Source organism: Protopterus annectens, chromosome 7.part0 (genome assembly GCF_019279795.1).
Source record: "Protopterus annectens isolate FY-2018-M chromosome 7.part0, PAN1.0, whole genome shotgun sequence".
NCBI classification, from domain to species: domain Eukaryota; kingdom Metazoa; phylum Chordata; order Ceratodontiformes; family Protopteridae; genus Protopterus; species Protopterus annectens.
Genome location: NC_056739.1, coordinates 1,137,975,304 through 1,137,988,682, shown reverse-complemented (window position 1 = coordinate 1,137,988,682; position 13,379 = coordinate 1,137,975,304). Strand labels below are relative to the sequence as shown.

General features: G+C 40.4%; 1 protein-coding gene across 1 annotated transcript in view; it reads right to left on the bottom strand.

Moving 5' to 3' along the window:
- Positions 1–13,379, bottom strand: part of RASGRF1 (Ras protein specific guanine nucleotide releasing factor 1) — an 892,789-nt gene that overhangs the window by 353,878 nt on the left and 525,532 nt on the right. Inside the window, exon 16 of the mRNA XM_044076380.1 lies at positions 1,161–1,280. Coding sequence (XP_043932315.1) covers positions 1,161–1,280 — 120 coding nt within the window. The remainder of the gene's footprint in view (positions 1–1,160; positions 1,281–13,379) is intronic.

Genomic DNA, 13,379 nt, shown 5'->3' with positions numbered 1-13,379 from the left:
TAAAGTACCATTCTACCCCTTTGACATTGATTCCTGGATGGATGATGTTTAATGTCTTTCTGCATGCAGTCAAATATGCATATACAGTTGAACTATGGACATGATCTTTTCATAGCCAAATTCCAGCCCTTACTGGTTCTGTAATGACAGAACGAGACATACTACAATGAAGAACATTTTGTCATTACAGAACCAGTAGAGTTGGGAGGGTGGCCTAATGGTTAAGGTGTTTGCCTTGCAAGCACAAGGTGCAGGGTTTGAGTCGCACAAAGGATAAATGGCTAGGCTTAAAATGGCTCACAAGGGCAGTTAGCTTAGTACTAATCTATGAACCTATAATATGAACAAAATGTTGTTCAAAAGAAAAACAAAGTAACAGGATAAAAAGTGTTTTTTAGGGAGGCAACCCCCCCCCCCTTACACTTTCATATGGTGGTTTTGCCTAAAACTCTGCCCTTAATTATATATACAAACTCGCAATGTTGGAGTAAGACAGAAACTCCCTTTAACAGTGATCAGTGGTTTCACACAAAAAGTATTTTCACTGCACCAAAGTAAACAACAGTAAATATATAAAAAAATAAAATATAACCATGGCCAGCAGCACAGTTCAACAAAGAAAACAAAACCAAACTATAAAACTGAAAAGAAACCCAAACTGACAAAAATATCTGTGAAAAGCCACCCACACAATCCTGCTACAACAAACAGATCAGAAAAAGCTGCCCAACCAAAAATTAAATAGAAAGCATAGAGAACAAAATTTTAACAAAAACACTACTGTGCAATACCACAGAATAAAAGGAAATCCAACTTAATAATCTTCTAAAAATGTCATCTTGACCCAGACTGTTTGATAAGAGGTCCTACAACACAACAGCATCTATGCAAATGTAGGACCACCTTTAATCACAACAAAGCACAAATGTTTGCAGTAATTAATTTTAGGACAGAAAGACTGTATTTAATTCATTTGGTTTTCACAGTGAAAATGCTCTCAGTATCTTCTCTAGTGCCTCTAAACATGAAAAAATATTAAAAAACAAATAAGGGTAATTCTTTACTTAGCAGGCTCTTTGACATGTTACAGACAGTCCCTGGTGTTCATTCAGCTGGATGGATCCATTGGAAAAGTAGCTAAACTCGTGTCTGTGACATACCTGAAGAGTTTTTACATTTCAGGCTTTTAGGAGTTGTTGGTGATTTCGTTGGGGAGGCCTCAGCTTCTGTGTCATCACTCTGTTCATTGTCAGACCCTTCTCTCATTGATAAATCAGTAGCTGTTGATTAAAAAAAACATAGTGAAAGTACTTCAAAAATTTGGTGAAAAAATGTGCCATGTCAGTATTTATTTTATGGTGATTTATTGTTGCTTACTAAACGTATCACATTAGAATGCCATATATTTATATTTTTCTTGGACAAACATTCAATGTTTATAGCTAGCTCTTTCCATTCATTATATATAGGTGTGGTAGCAGTTTTCATGAATGAAGACAAACTTGACTGCATTACATTTCACTGACTTCATTACTTAATAAGCTTCACCTGTAGTTAACACAGGGAAAAAGGAAAGCAGAGTTTCTAACAGTATGTATGCTCTCTTTTGTATAAATTGCCATAAGAAGTTAAAACTTTGAGGTATTACATAAAGTTAATGGAAGGGGAAACAAAATCTTCCATACAATAGGTGAAAGGCTTGGCCCTGTTTTCACAAATTGTTCATTCTAACACATTTCAGTGAAACATTGCCAATATGTTAATATTGAGTTAAATGGTGTCCAGCCTCAGAAATTCCCCATAAATATACTATGAGCATACCTCTCAATCTGTTAGCACAACAAATCTGGACAAAGCCAAAAATAATGGTGGGCAAACAAAGGCCACAAAAAAGGGACAGATTTTAATTATTGCTCTTATAAACTTAGAGAGTTGCTAGAAACCAGGTTTTGCATCAGCATGTATTTTCTGATGGATATGAAGTCTGAAACTCAAATGTGTATCATTATTTTGTGACTTAAATCCTCAATGATTTGCCAGATAACCATAAATTTTATGAGGAACAGACAAAAAATATGATGCTTTTAAACATTCTGTGAAAATCATGACAGTTGAGAGGTATGACTGAGATATACTGCACATTCTGATGTTTCTGAAAACTGTGTTATTGCATAATATAAAGAATAACCTTGAAAATAAACTGAGATACTCGTGAATAAAAGTCACTTAATGTAATATTTTTAACCCAGTTCACCCAGAATGTTAAGTAACGTAGCTGAACAAAACATGTGTCTGCTGTACTTCAGCAAAAGTCAAAGGTAGTATTTCAACATGAGTATGAAGAGCAATTTTGCCTCTCACACTTAAAAGGAGGATATTTTCTTTTGAATGCTGCAATATTTTTGTACCAGCCTTATGTAAAAAAATGTTTTTAACATTCAATAGTTACCTACTTTCTGAAGTAATGTAACAAAATGTAGTTAAAGATTTCAAGGGCAGCTATCAAACTGCATTATTCCTGTTGAATTAAGAACTGGTACTCAGTGCAAAGAAAAATCCAAAGCAAAATAAAATTTTCACGATTGATCCAGGCACATGCATACACACAAAAGACTGCCAGCAATTTTTATTACACAGTTTAGAATCCAGTTATTATAAAATTAAGCAGAAACACATTTGGAGAAAGCATTTACAGTAAGAACACTTTTAAAGCAAAGTAACAAAACTGGTTGTCTCATTTGGATACAGTGTTTAGTAAATAGGTTGAGAGCTGAAATTATGCATTTAATTTATTATTCTCTTTAAAATAAATAATTCTGAGAGATCTTATTAATTCATCAGCCATCTCATTCCAGAATATTCGTAGTATACATGAAAAGGCTCTGTAATTAATTACATTCTTCCTTATTCTTCTTGTAATATATTTGCAATATCTCACCTGCAGCCATACATTGTGATACAATGGAGGGTCATTTGGACAGTATATTCTCAAATCATTGGTTACACTTCTAATTTTATGAAATACCAAGGTCGTAAAACAGTAGAGCCTGATGCTAAAAAATCATCTCAGAAAGACCCAACAGAAACCATAAAATGTCACATAGACACACCATTTAGTAAAAATTGCAAGAAAGACCCAGCCAACCTGGATTCTTCTGCTTTAGACATCTTGTAGTGGAGGCCCACGGAATGTATACAATGACCCCTTAAGGACATGCCACTTATACTGTACTGACGAGGTCAGCAAAATATCAAATTATGGCATATCTACAGCTAGTGGGGCTTGGTCTTATTGGCCTGAAAGTACCCACAAATACTAAAAAAGTAAAAAGTCATGGGCATGCAGAAGCCTTTAACTAAATCACTGGTATGGCTTTTCACCCTTTTCCACCTTATTAATATGTGCTAACCTTAACCCAACCCTGCCATTTAACTTAAAAAAACGTTCTCTAAATGTGACACTAATATAGACATGTTTAATGAACACACCCATATATATATATATATATATATATATATATATATATATATATATATATATATATATATATATACACACACACACACACACACACACACACACACTATATATATATATATATATATATACACACACACACACACACACACACACACACACACACACACACACACACACACCACAGATGCGAACATACACCAATATACACACACTACACTAAAACTCTGCCCTCACTTCATCCTCCCCTAACCATCCTACACTCACACAGACATTTATACCACCCTAATGCTGAAACATTCAGAATATTATAGGGTTTCAGCATTACAGTATCTGCAAACATTTGAGGTCCCATTCATGCAAAATCGTAATATTTTGATAAACACACTGACCACAGTTCATAGTCTTTCGCTCCACTGACCAATAGTTAATTCAATGTAGTAGATGATAACCATGTGTGTGTGTGTGTGTGTGTGTGTGTGTGTGTGCGCATATATTTTTATATATGTACCTATCTATACACACCCACACACATGCATGTGCACACACGGGCACACACACACACACACACACACACACACACACACACACACATACACACACACACACATACAGCTTAACCTTGGTATTTTTAAAATGTATCTGTATTGATTCCTTCTGAATGGACTGGAAGATATATTTCAGACAGGGTATAGATGCAATTACCCCTGTAGAAGATTGCCAATGTACCATGCTCTTTATAGCCTCTATCCACTTTAGGTCCACTGTAATCAGGTGCAGCAAACTCAATGCCTGTTTGTTTTTTTTTTTTTTTTTAGGAAAGTCCCAGAGACTGATAAATAGTCATCCACACCACAATGGAACTCCAGAAGACAGGAAACAGCTGATGGACTTAACACAGTTTTAATGCAGTAAGAAAGCACACACATAAACGATACTCCTTGAAAATACGTTTTCGTCCTCAACTTCATCAGATACAATTGAAAAAAACTAAACTGCCTTAAATACTTCAATAAAATACAAAATCACCAATAAAAACAGTATATCCCTAAAATTACCATTTCATAGTATTTACCCACAATCCTTTTCACCTCCACTAACATAAATAACTTAATTTAAAACAACAGTTCTACACTTTAAAAATTCTTTTTAATACAATTCATAATGTAAAATGAATCCTATTACTGCTTGCATCAATAATTGTTAAAACAATATCTCTCCTTAAGGGTAATAAAATAACAAAAAAATGCTTGACATATAAGTTTATAAAATTCATAAAATATTATTTGTGTGCCCTCTACTGTCTCTAATATTCAAAACTATTATAGAATCTCATTATGCAGGGACTTAACAAAATAAAATACCACATTTGGATAAACATTTATAGGTTCATAGGTAGGTACTAGGCTATTGGCCCTAGGGCCTATATAAGCCTAGCCAAAAAGGTACCCTGGCTTTCGCCACCCAAGAAAATTATTTTCCTACGCCCTTGTCGAGCAGAGCTCCAGAGGTGATTTACTACTATCCACCTGTGTCCCAAGGTCTCTTATCACACTTTCGTTGTTAAGTAGACTACCTTCTATGTGGTAGCTAATGTGTACAGAGTTTTTACCAAAGGGGATGACAATGCACTTTTTGGCATTGAGCTTGAGGCCATGGCTTTGACACCAGGCATCTGTCTCAGTGAGGCCCTTTTGTAGGATGTCCACATCATTAGGAGTTTCAATTATGGCTCCTAGTTTTCTGCCATCTGCAAACTTCATTAGCCAAAGACCTTTTGTGTTAGCCTGTACTTAAGAAAAGTAGATACCAAACAGGAGAGGACCCAGGACTGAACCCTGTGGTACTCCACTTGTCACTGCTCTGAAGTCCCACTAGTTCTCTCCTAGCATTTCACCTAAATATTAGAAGTATTAACAATAATATTCCCAACCTACATGCCCTCCTAGCAACCCACTCCCCAAACATTATGTGTCTTATGGAAACCTGGCTAAATCCCAGTACTACTGACAATGAGATACTACCTCCAGGATACAATATTCACTGGTTAGACCGTGCTACAAGGAAAGGAGGTGGAATAGCAGTCCTTTACAAAAATACTCTAACCGTTAATGGAGACACCATTCAACCTCCCCAATTCAATAATGCGGAACTCCTTATAACCAAGCTACAGATTAACCAAAACAAACACTTGAACATCGTCTGTGCATACATTCCACCAGGCAACAACCTAAATACCCTAGAAGATCTCCTTTACTGGTTATCCACTACCTATCCCCAAGAAACCATAGTTCTTGGTGATTTTAACACCAACTGGCACCCCTGCTCCTCCGACCCCCTCCCCTCACTCATATAAACTTATCTGGGTTTAAAAAGACCATAACCTCTCCCACTAGGATAAACAAACCAACCAACAAGGAAAGTATCCTAGACTGGATCCTAGTTAATAACCAACCCCAACTGTACACAGCTGGTACTCTCCCTGATGACCTCAGCGACCATTGTCTAACCTATATCATAAAACATAAGGCAGGAAACCCTCACCAGCCCAAATATAAAACATTTAGAAACAGGAAAAACTTTGATGCTGCTATATTCCAAAATGAATTAAAAGCAGTTGACTGGCCAAAACTAAAAAATCTAACATTAGGGGAGGCCATAGATCACTTTAACACTAAATTCCTAAGTATCCTTGATTCCCATGCTCCAGCACGTACAATAAAAACTAGATCAAATACAGCACCATGGCTCACAAAAGATACCAAAGCTAAAATAAAAACTAGAAACAGAGCCTGGGCCAGCTGGAGAACAACCAAAGCCCCACTTGACCATCTAAAATATCATCAACTCAGGGATGATACAAAAAAAAAATCTATTTTACCGGATAAAAAAAGCTTCTACCAAAATCTCCCACAAAAACACCACAACAACCCTCAAAAGTTCTGTGTAGGCTTAAATCAACTACTTTGTCCAGGTCACTCCCCCATCCCAACCCCAGCTAACTACACCCATAGTTCCCCAGAGACCATAGCTAGCACGTTTAATAACTTTTTCACTGAAACAATCCAATCCCTAGCAAATCAACTAACCCCCTCTAACTTAAACCACATGCCTAATCTACCTAATAATCACTTGGAATTTAGCTTCCAACCAATATCCACTAGTTTTATCAAAACACTTCTAAAAAAACTAAAACCTATCACCCTCACTGCTGACCTCCTCCCTGTAGAGTACCTATAAATAGCTGCAGATGCCATTGCATATCCCATATCTATCCTCATCAACAGAACCTTATCCAAAAATGCTATCCCCTCCCTCTGGAAAATATCTCATGTCATCCCACTCCATAAAGGTGGTAGCTCCTCAGACATATCCAACTATAGACCCATTGCCATTCTTTCCCCACTAGCCAAAATAATGGAGAAATGTGTACACAAGCAACTAATGCAATACCTTTCACAGAATAACTTACTATCTGACTCCCAGCATGGTTTCAGGCCATACCACAGCACCACCTCAGCCCTCCTTTCCTTTACTACTGCCATAAACTAAAACAGGAATGACAATAGGCTAACCTCTGCCCTCTTTCTTGACCTATCAAAAGCCTTTGACATGGCCAACCATGAGCTTCTCATTCTTTCACTTAAATCTATTTCCCTCAACAAGCTTGCTATCCAGTGGTTCCAGTCCTACCTGACTGGTAGACAGCAGGTGGTACTATGGCAGGGCAAACTCTCCAGCCAGTTACCTCTCACACTTGGTGTCCCTCAAGGGTCCATACTAGGTCCACTACTCTTCTCTATTTTTATCAACAACCTCCACACTGCTATCCCTAATGCCACCTGCATTCAGTACGCAGATGATTCCACTCTCATCTGCTCAGCCACCTCCCCATCCAACTTGCAAATCTTAACCCAAAATACATTTAACACTATCGAGAACTGGCTCAACAATCAAATAGAACTGTTCAAACTCTCAGTGTAATCACTCTATTCTCTTTCTAAAGCCCTGCACTTGCTCAGCTCTTATAAGGAAACACTAACTAACTAAAGCACTACACCCTCCTTGACTTCTCATAAGTATTAGGCTCCCGATTGGTCCTTCCTGATCAAGTGAAAAATCAGTTCCATTCCCTAATCTGATCAGTAAAAAAACAGTTCCATATACTAATCTGGTATGTCCAAGGGTCAGTTTCAAGGTTACTCTCCAGTCCAGCTGGTGAATCTGGGAATTTTGAGGCAATGTTACAATTGCCTTACGTACACAGACAACCCTCTCCTCCTTCCAACAAACTCTAATACATGTGAGAGATGCAGTTACACAGCCAAACTGGAGGCAGAGCTCTCTCAACCCAAGACTGGCACAGTCAGTCAGGAGGAAAAGGTAACCACCCACACCACAAATCCAGTCTCACACAGACCTATTGCATCTGCATACCCAACACATAAACACACAAAAACATACTCGGAGGCTCTAAAAATCTGCCTAAACAGCAAAGACCTCCTAAGCAGATATCCAAGCAACAGCCACCCCTCAACAATACCCACGAATCACATATCTCACAAAATCAGTGTGCCTCACAGTCACAGCCCTTAAGGCCAAACAACACACCAAATACACTTGTTATAGGGGACTCTATTGTCCGGCACACTGACGTCCCGCTCACCAGACTGAACAAGGAGAAGGTCACTGTAAGCTGCCTGTCTGGTGCCAGGATCCGCCACATAATGCAAGCACTCAGGTCACTCCAAAGCAAGTACAAGTATGACTCCGTCATTGTCCATGCTGGTGTGAATGACCTGAGACGTACCTCCCTGGACTACATGAAAAGAGACATAGAGGAGCTCTCTGACCATGTAGCACAGGCTGATATGACCCTGACCTTGAGTAGCATCTTGCCCTCACCAAGAATGATGCCACAGTATAAAGACAAAATTATCAGTTTCAACAATTGGCTAAAGTATTGGTGTCATTCAAAGGGGATCCAGTGTCTGTCTGCCTGGGATGACATGCTCGACAAGCCACGTTGCTTCGCTAGGGATGGCTTGCACCTGTCACCCTTAGGCTTTAGTATACTGGCCAAGGTTCTTGCCACCCCTATAGTGCCTTTTTAGGCAAGGCTCAAAGGACAAACCCACCTCCATAGACAACCCAAGGATAAAAAAACTAAAGGTAATGCTACTCAATGCCAGAAGTCTAAACCTCAAGATGCACGTACTCGAGGCTCTCCTCAGTAGGGAGAAAATTGATGTCTGTGCAGTAACAGAAACCTGGTTCAAGGCTCCTGAGAGCACCCCAGCACTACCAGGTTATAACTCATACCATGCGTTTTGGCCCCAAAACTCGGACCGAAGCACAAAAGGAGGGGGAGTATCTATATTCATCAAAGATACCTACACCTCCAGGTTAGTGGCATTGCACGAAGCATTGGAAACCATCCATGTGCAACTAACAGTGGGCAAAACTGCCTTTCAGTTTGTAGCCTGCTACAGAACACCCTCCCTATTACAGGAACCCCACTTAGCATTCCTGAGAACACTGGAGAATATGAAGGTCTCTCCAAACACTATGTTATTGGGTGACTTCAACTACCCAAGCATTGACTGGGAAAACTACTCAAGCCCAAATACCCTTGCCCAACGGTTCATTGAATTTGTAAACTCTAACGCAATGGAACAACTGGTCACCACTCCCACAAGAGGGAACAACATATTGGACCTGGTCATCACCAACATGGGGACTCTATGTTCCACACCAGAGGTAAACCCCTCATTGGTAAGATCAGACCATAAACAAATTTCCCTGGACATCCATATCCCATCCCCACCCCCAGCCAAGGAAATCACTGTAAAGAATTTCTCAAAAGCCAACTTTGCACTTCTCAAGACTGAGGTGGAATCCTTCAAAACCCCTGGGCCAGAGGATAATACAGCCCAATCTGCAGAATCCTTTACAAATGCATTCTATGAGCACCTGCAGGAATGCATGGATCGTGCTATCCCAAATAAAACCAAGACTCACTCCTCCAAAAACAGGAAACTGGTCTGGTGGACCCCGGCCATAAATAAGCTATACAACAGAAGGAGGAAGCTACTACATGACGGAGAAAAATCCCAAAAAGGGAAGGCATCTCTGATCAGTATTAGCAAGAAACTTTGATCCCACATAAAATCATCAAAGGCCAGCTTCGAAAGAAAAATTGCCCTAGACACTAAAGATAATCACAAGGCCTTCTTTAGTTATGTCAGGAACATGGGCGGAAACTCCCAGATATGCTCTGAATTGTTGCATAACGGTACAAAATATACCAAACCTACAGACATAGCCAACATCCTGGCAGACAGATTCAGCGCAAACTTCTCCCCCCCTTCCCCCCTAAAGGAGCAAACGCCTATCCCAACTGAATGTAACCTCCCTGACATCACAGATGCACAGGTGAAATCTGCCCTCTCCAAAGCAAAAAACACAGCATCTATGGGACCAGACGGTGTCCCAGGCTGTGTCTTAAATGGGCTCCAAGAAGAACTGAACCCTCACATTAAGTTACTGTTCAAACTTAGCCTTACTACAGGATATGTACCCAAAGAATGGCGTACAGCTACAGTGGTCCCACTCCACAAAGGTGGTGCCACAACGGACCCCGGAAACTATCGCCCCATAAGCCTGACTAGTCTGGTCTGTAAAGCTATGGAGCGTATTACCATGGAACTCATAAACAAAGACATTGGGAGCCTCCAGACACTGGACCCTACCCAATTTGGCTTTGTTAAGGGCAGATCTTGCCTCTTAAACCTAGTTGATTTCTTTGAAACAGTTACCAAAGCCATAGATAAGGGTAAGGTAGTCTACACAGCCTACCTGGACCTCGCAAAAGCCTTCGACACAATACCCCACTTGGGCATCATAAATAAGCTTACCAGCTTAAATATCAACCCCTATATCACAAGATGGGTTGCAAACTGGCTCAGAGATAGAACCCACATGGTCAGAATTGCAGGTGCCATGTCTGAATCCAAACCAGTTACAAGTGGCATCCCACAGGGCTCAGTCCTGGGACCTCTCTTGTTCGGTATATACTTCTCTGAGGTTCAGGCTAACACGGGGGGATTATGGCTGACAAAGTTCGCAGATGACTGCAAACTGGGGGCCATAATCGAATCTCCAGCTGACACAAGCATCCTCCAAAAGGGTCTCACAGAGATGGATGCTTGGTGCCAGAGCCACGGCCTCAAACTAAATGCTAAAAAGTGCATAGTCATCCCCTTTGGGAAAAACAAGGTGCCCACAAATTACCACATAGGTGGTAATCCATTAAGTACGGAAGAAGTAATTAGAGATTTGGGGACCAACGTAGATAGTAATCTCTCCTTTGATAATCACGTTGCCAAAGTAGTTAGAAAGACCTTCTATATAGCCCACCTTATCACAAAAGGGTTCGCATCTAAATCAAGAGAGGTCACTGTGCCCCTCTACTCGACACTCATCAGGCCCATAATTGAATACAATGCCCCTTTTGGGATGTACCTTACCCGACACCTGCAGCAACTGGAGAGACCCCAAAAGTACCTCACCAAGAGGATCATGCGCTACAAACAGATGTCCTATGCAGCTCGACTAAAGAAACTCCAGCTCTACTCAGCTGATTACTGCCTACTCAGAGGCGATCTATGCCTGACGTACAAAGCCATGTCAAACCCAGAATTAATGGACATGCTCCACCTCAAAAAAATCCAAGTCCCTTAGAACTACACGCTCCAGGGACCTAAACCTCAGCACAAAAATAAATAGGACATGCTGGAGGGACAGATTCATTTCCCAGAGTCTCCCCTCACTCTGGAATAGAATCCCAATTCATGTTAGACATAGCCCCTCGCTGACCCTCTTCAAGCGAAATCTGGACGCGTGGATGGGAAATCGCAAATTCACCCCTGGGATCTCTTCTGTGTCCCTGCTAGACAGAGGCACAGTAAACTAATCTTAAAAGGGTACCTTCTGTGACCTACTTTACAGAGGCACAGTAGGCTAGTCTAATAGGGAGGCGGAAGCCAAATACACTCTGGCTGGGCTTATAAATGCCCGAGGGCAGATAGCCTAGTATCTACCTATGAACCTATGAACACCTACTTCTGAACCCCAATAAAACTAAACGTTTACTCTTCTCTCCCATTAGTAGATCCACCACACTTTCATTCTCTGTCACATCTAACAATGGTACCTCTATTTCCCCAGATAATCACACCAAATTGCTAGGGGTTATCATAGACAATAATCTCAAATTTGACCTACAGATCAACAAAACCATACAGACCATCAATAAGAAGCTTGGATCACTGTATAGAAACAAGACATTTTTAACCCCACTGGCTAGGACTGCAATCGCCCGATCACACCTACTCTCTACTCTTTTATATGCCTCGCCTGTACTCTCAAACCTCAACAAATCCGAACTAGGTAAGCTGTCCCATAGCTACAATAATTTTGCCAGATTTGCCACTGGCTCCACCTATAGAACCCACCACTGCCAAAACCTTAAACAACTAGAGTGGCTAGAACTGCCCAGCTTAATTCAATTCAATCAACTCTTAATAGCGCACAAAATTTTGTACCACCCTGAGGATACCCCCTCACTTAAAAATATTATTAAGCCATATAGCAACCTAAGATCCCTATGGTCAGCCAATGAACTACTGGTCCAAACCCACAAAGCTAATAACTCTGCTGGTGAATCCCTGTTTGCCAACTTCATTGGCAAAACCTGGAATTCGTTGCCAAACTATATAACCCTACAATCCTCTAAAAGTCTCTTCAAAAAAAAAAAAAAAAATCTCAAACAGTATCTCAAATTGAATTGGCTATGCCCATGTACCAACCTTGATTAAGTTATAAACTAAAAGCATATTCTGCAATTATCATAACTTGTAACTACATCACCAAGCTCTGCTTCCAATCTGATGTCTCTTACTTTTAATTGTCTGTTGATGAGAATTGTGAGTCCCTACTAGGAAACACTACTAACCCAGTGTATATAATCACTTTGTTTTAATAATTGTTTGCTAACTTTTGTGTAATCTATGTAAGTTTGTCTATGTGGAGCTTTTCTCCCTGGGCCTCCGCTGAAAATGGACATGTATCCAGTCGGACTATCCCGGTAAACAAATGTAAAATAAATAATAAAATAAATAAATAAATAAATAAATAAGTCGGATTTGGAGTCTGCTACTTTCACAGTGTGGGTTTTGTCAGTGAGCCAGTTGGCAACCCATCTTGTGACATAGGGATTTATAACTAGTTTACTGAGTTTATCTATAATTCCAGAGTGGGGGATGGTGTCAAAAGCCTTGGTGAGATCTAGATAGGATGTGTGAACCACCTTACCCTCGTCTATGGCTTTGGTGACTGCTTCAAAGAAGTCTATCAGGTTTAGGAGACATGATCTGCCTTTTACAATCCCGAGCTGTGTGGGGTCCAGAGCTTGGAGATTACCAATGTCTTTGTTTATAAGTTGCATGATGATACGTTCCATGGCCTTGCAGACCAGGCTCATTAGCCTAATGGGCGGTAGTTCCCAGGGTCCATGGTGGCTCCCCTTTGTAGAGTGGGATAACCATCGCTGTGCGCTAGTCAGTGGGCACAAAGCCTGAGGTGAGGCTGTGATTGAACATGGTGCTTAGGTGGGATGCCAGTTCATTCTGTAGTTTGTGTAGGACGTAGCCTGGGATGTTGTCAGGTCCCATTGATGCTGTGTTCTTGGCTTTGGAGACTGTGGTTTCTACCTGTGCAGCTGTGATTACAGGAACTTTGCATTCTTCCGGTATAGAAATGGGTCCTTTAGGGGGTGAGAGAGGGGTAAAGTTAGCACTGAACCTATCTGCCAGGATTTTGTCAATATCAGTTGGTTCTG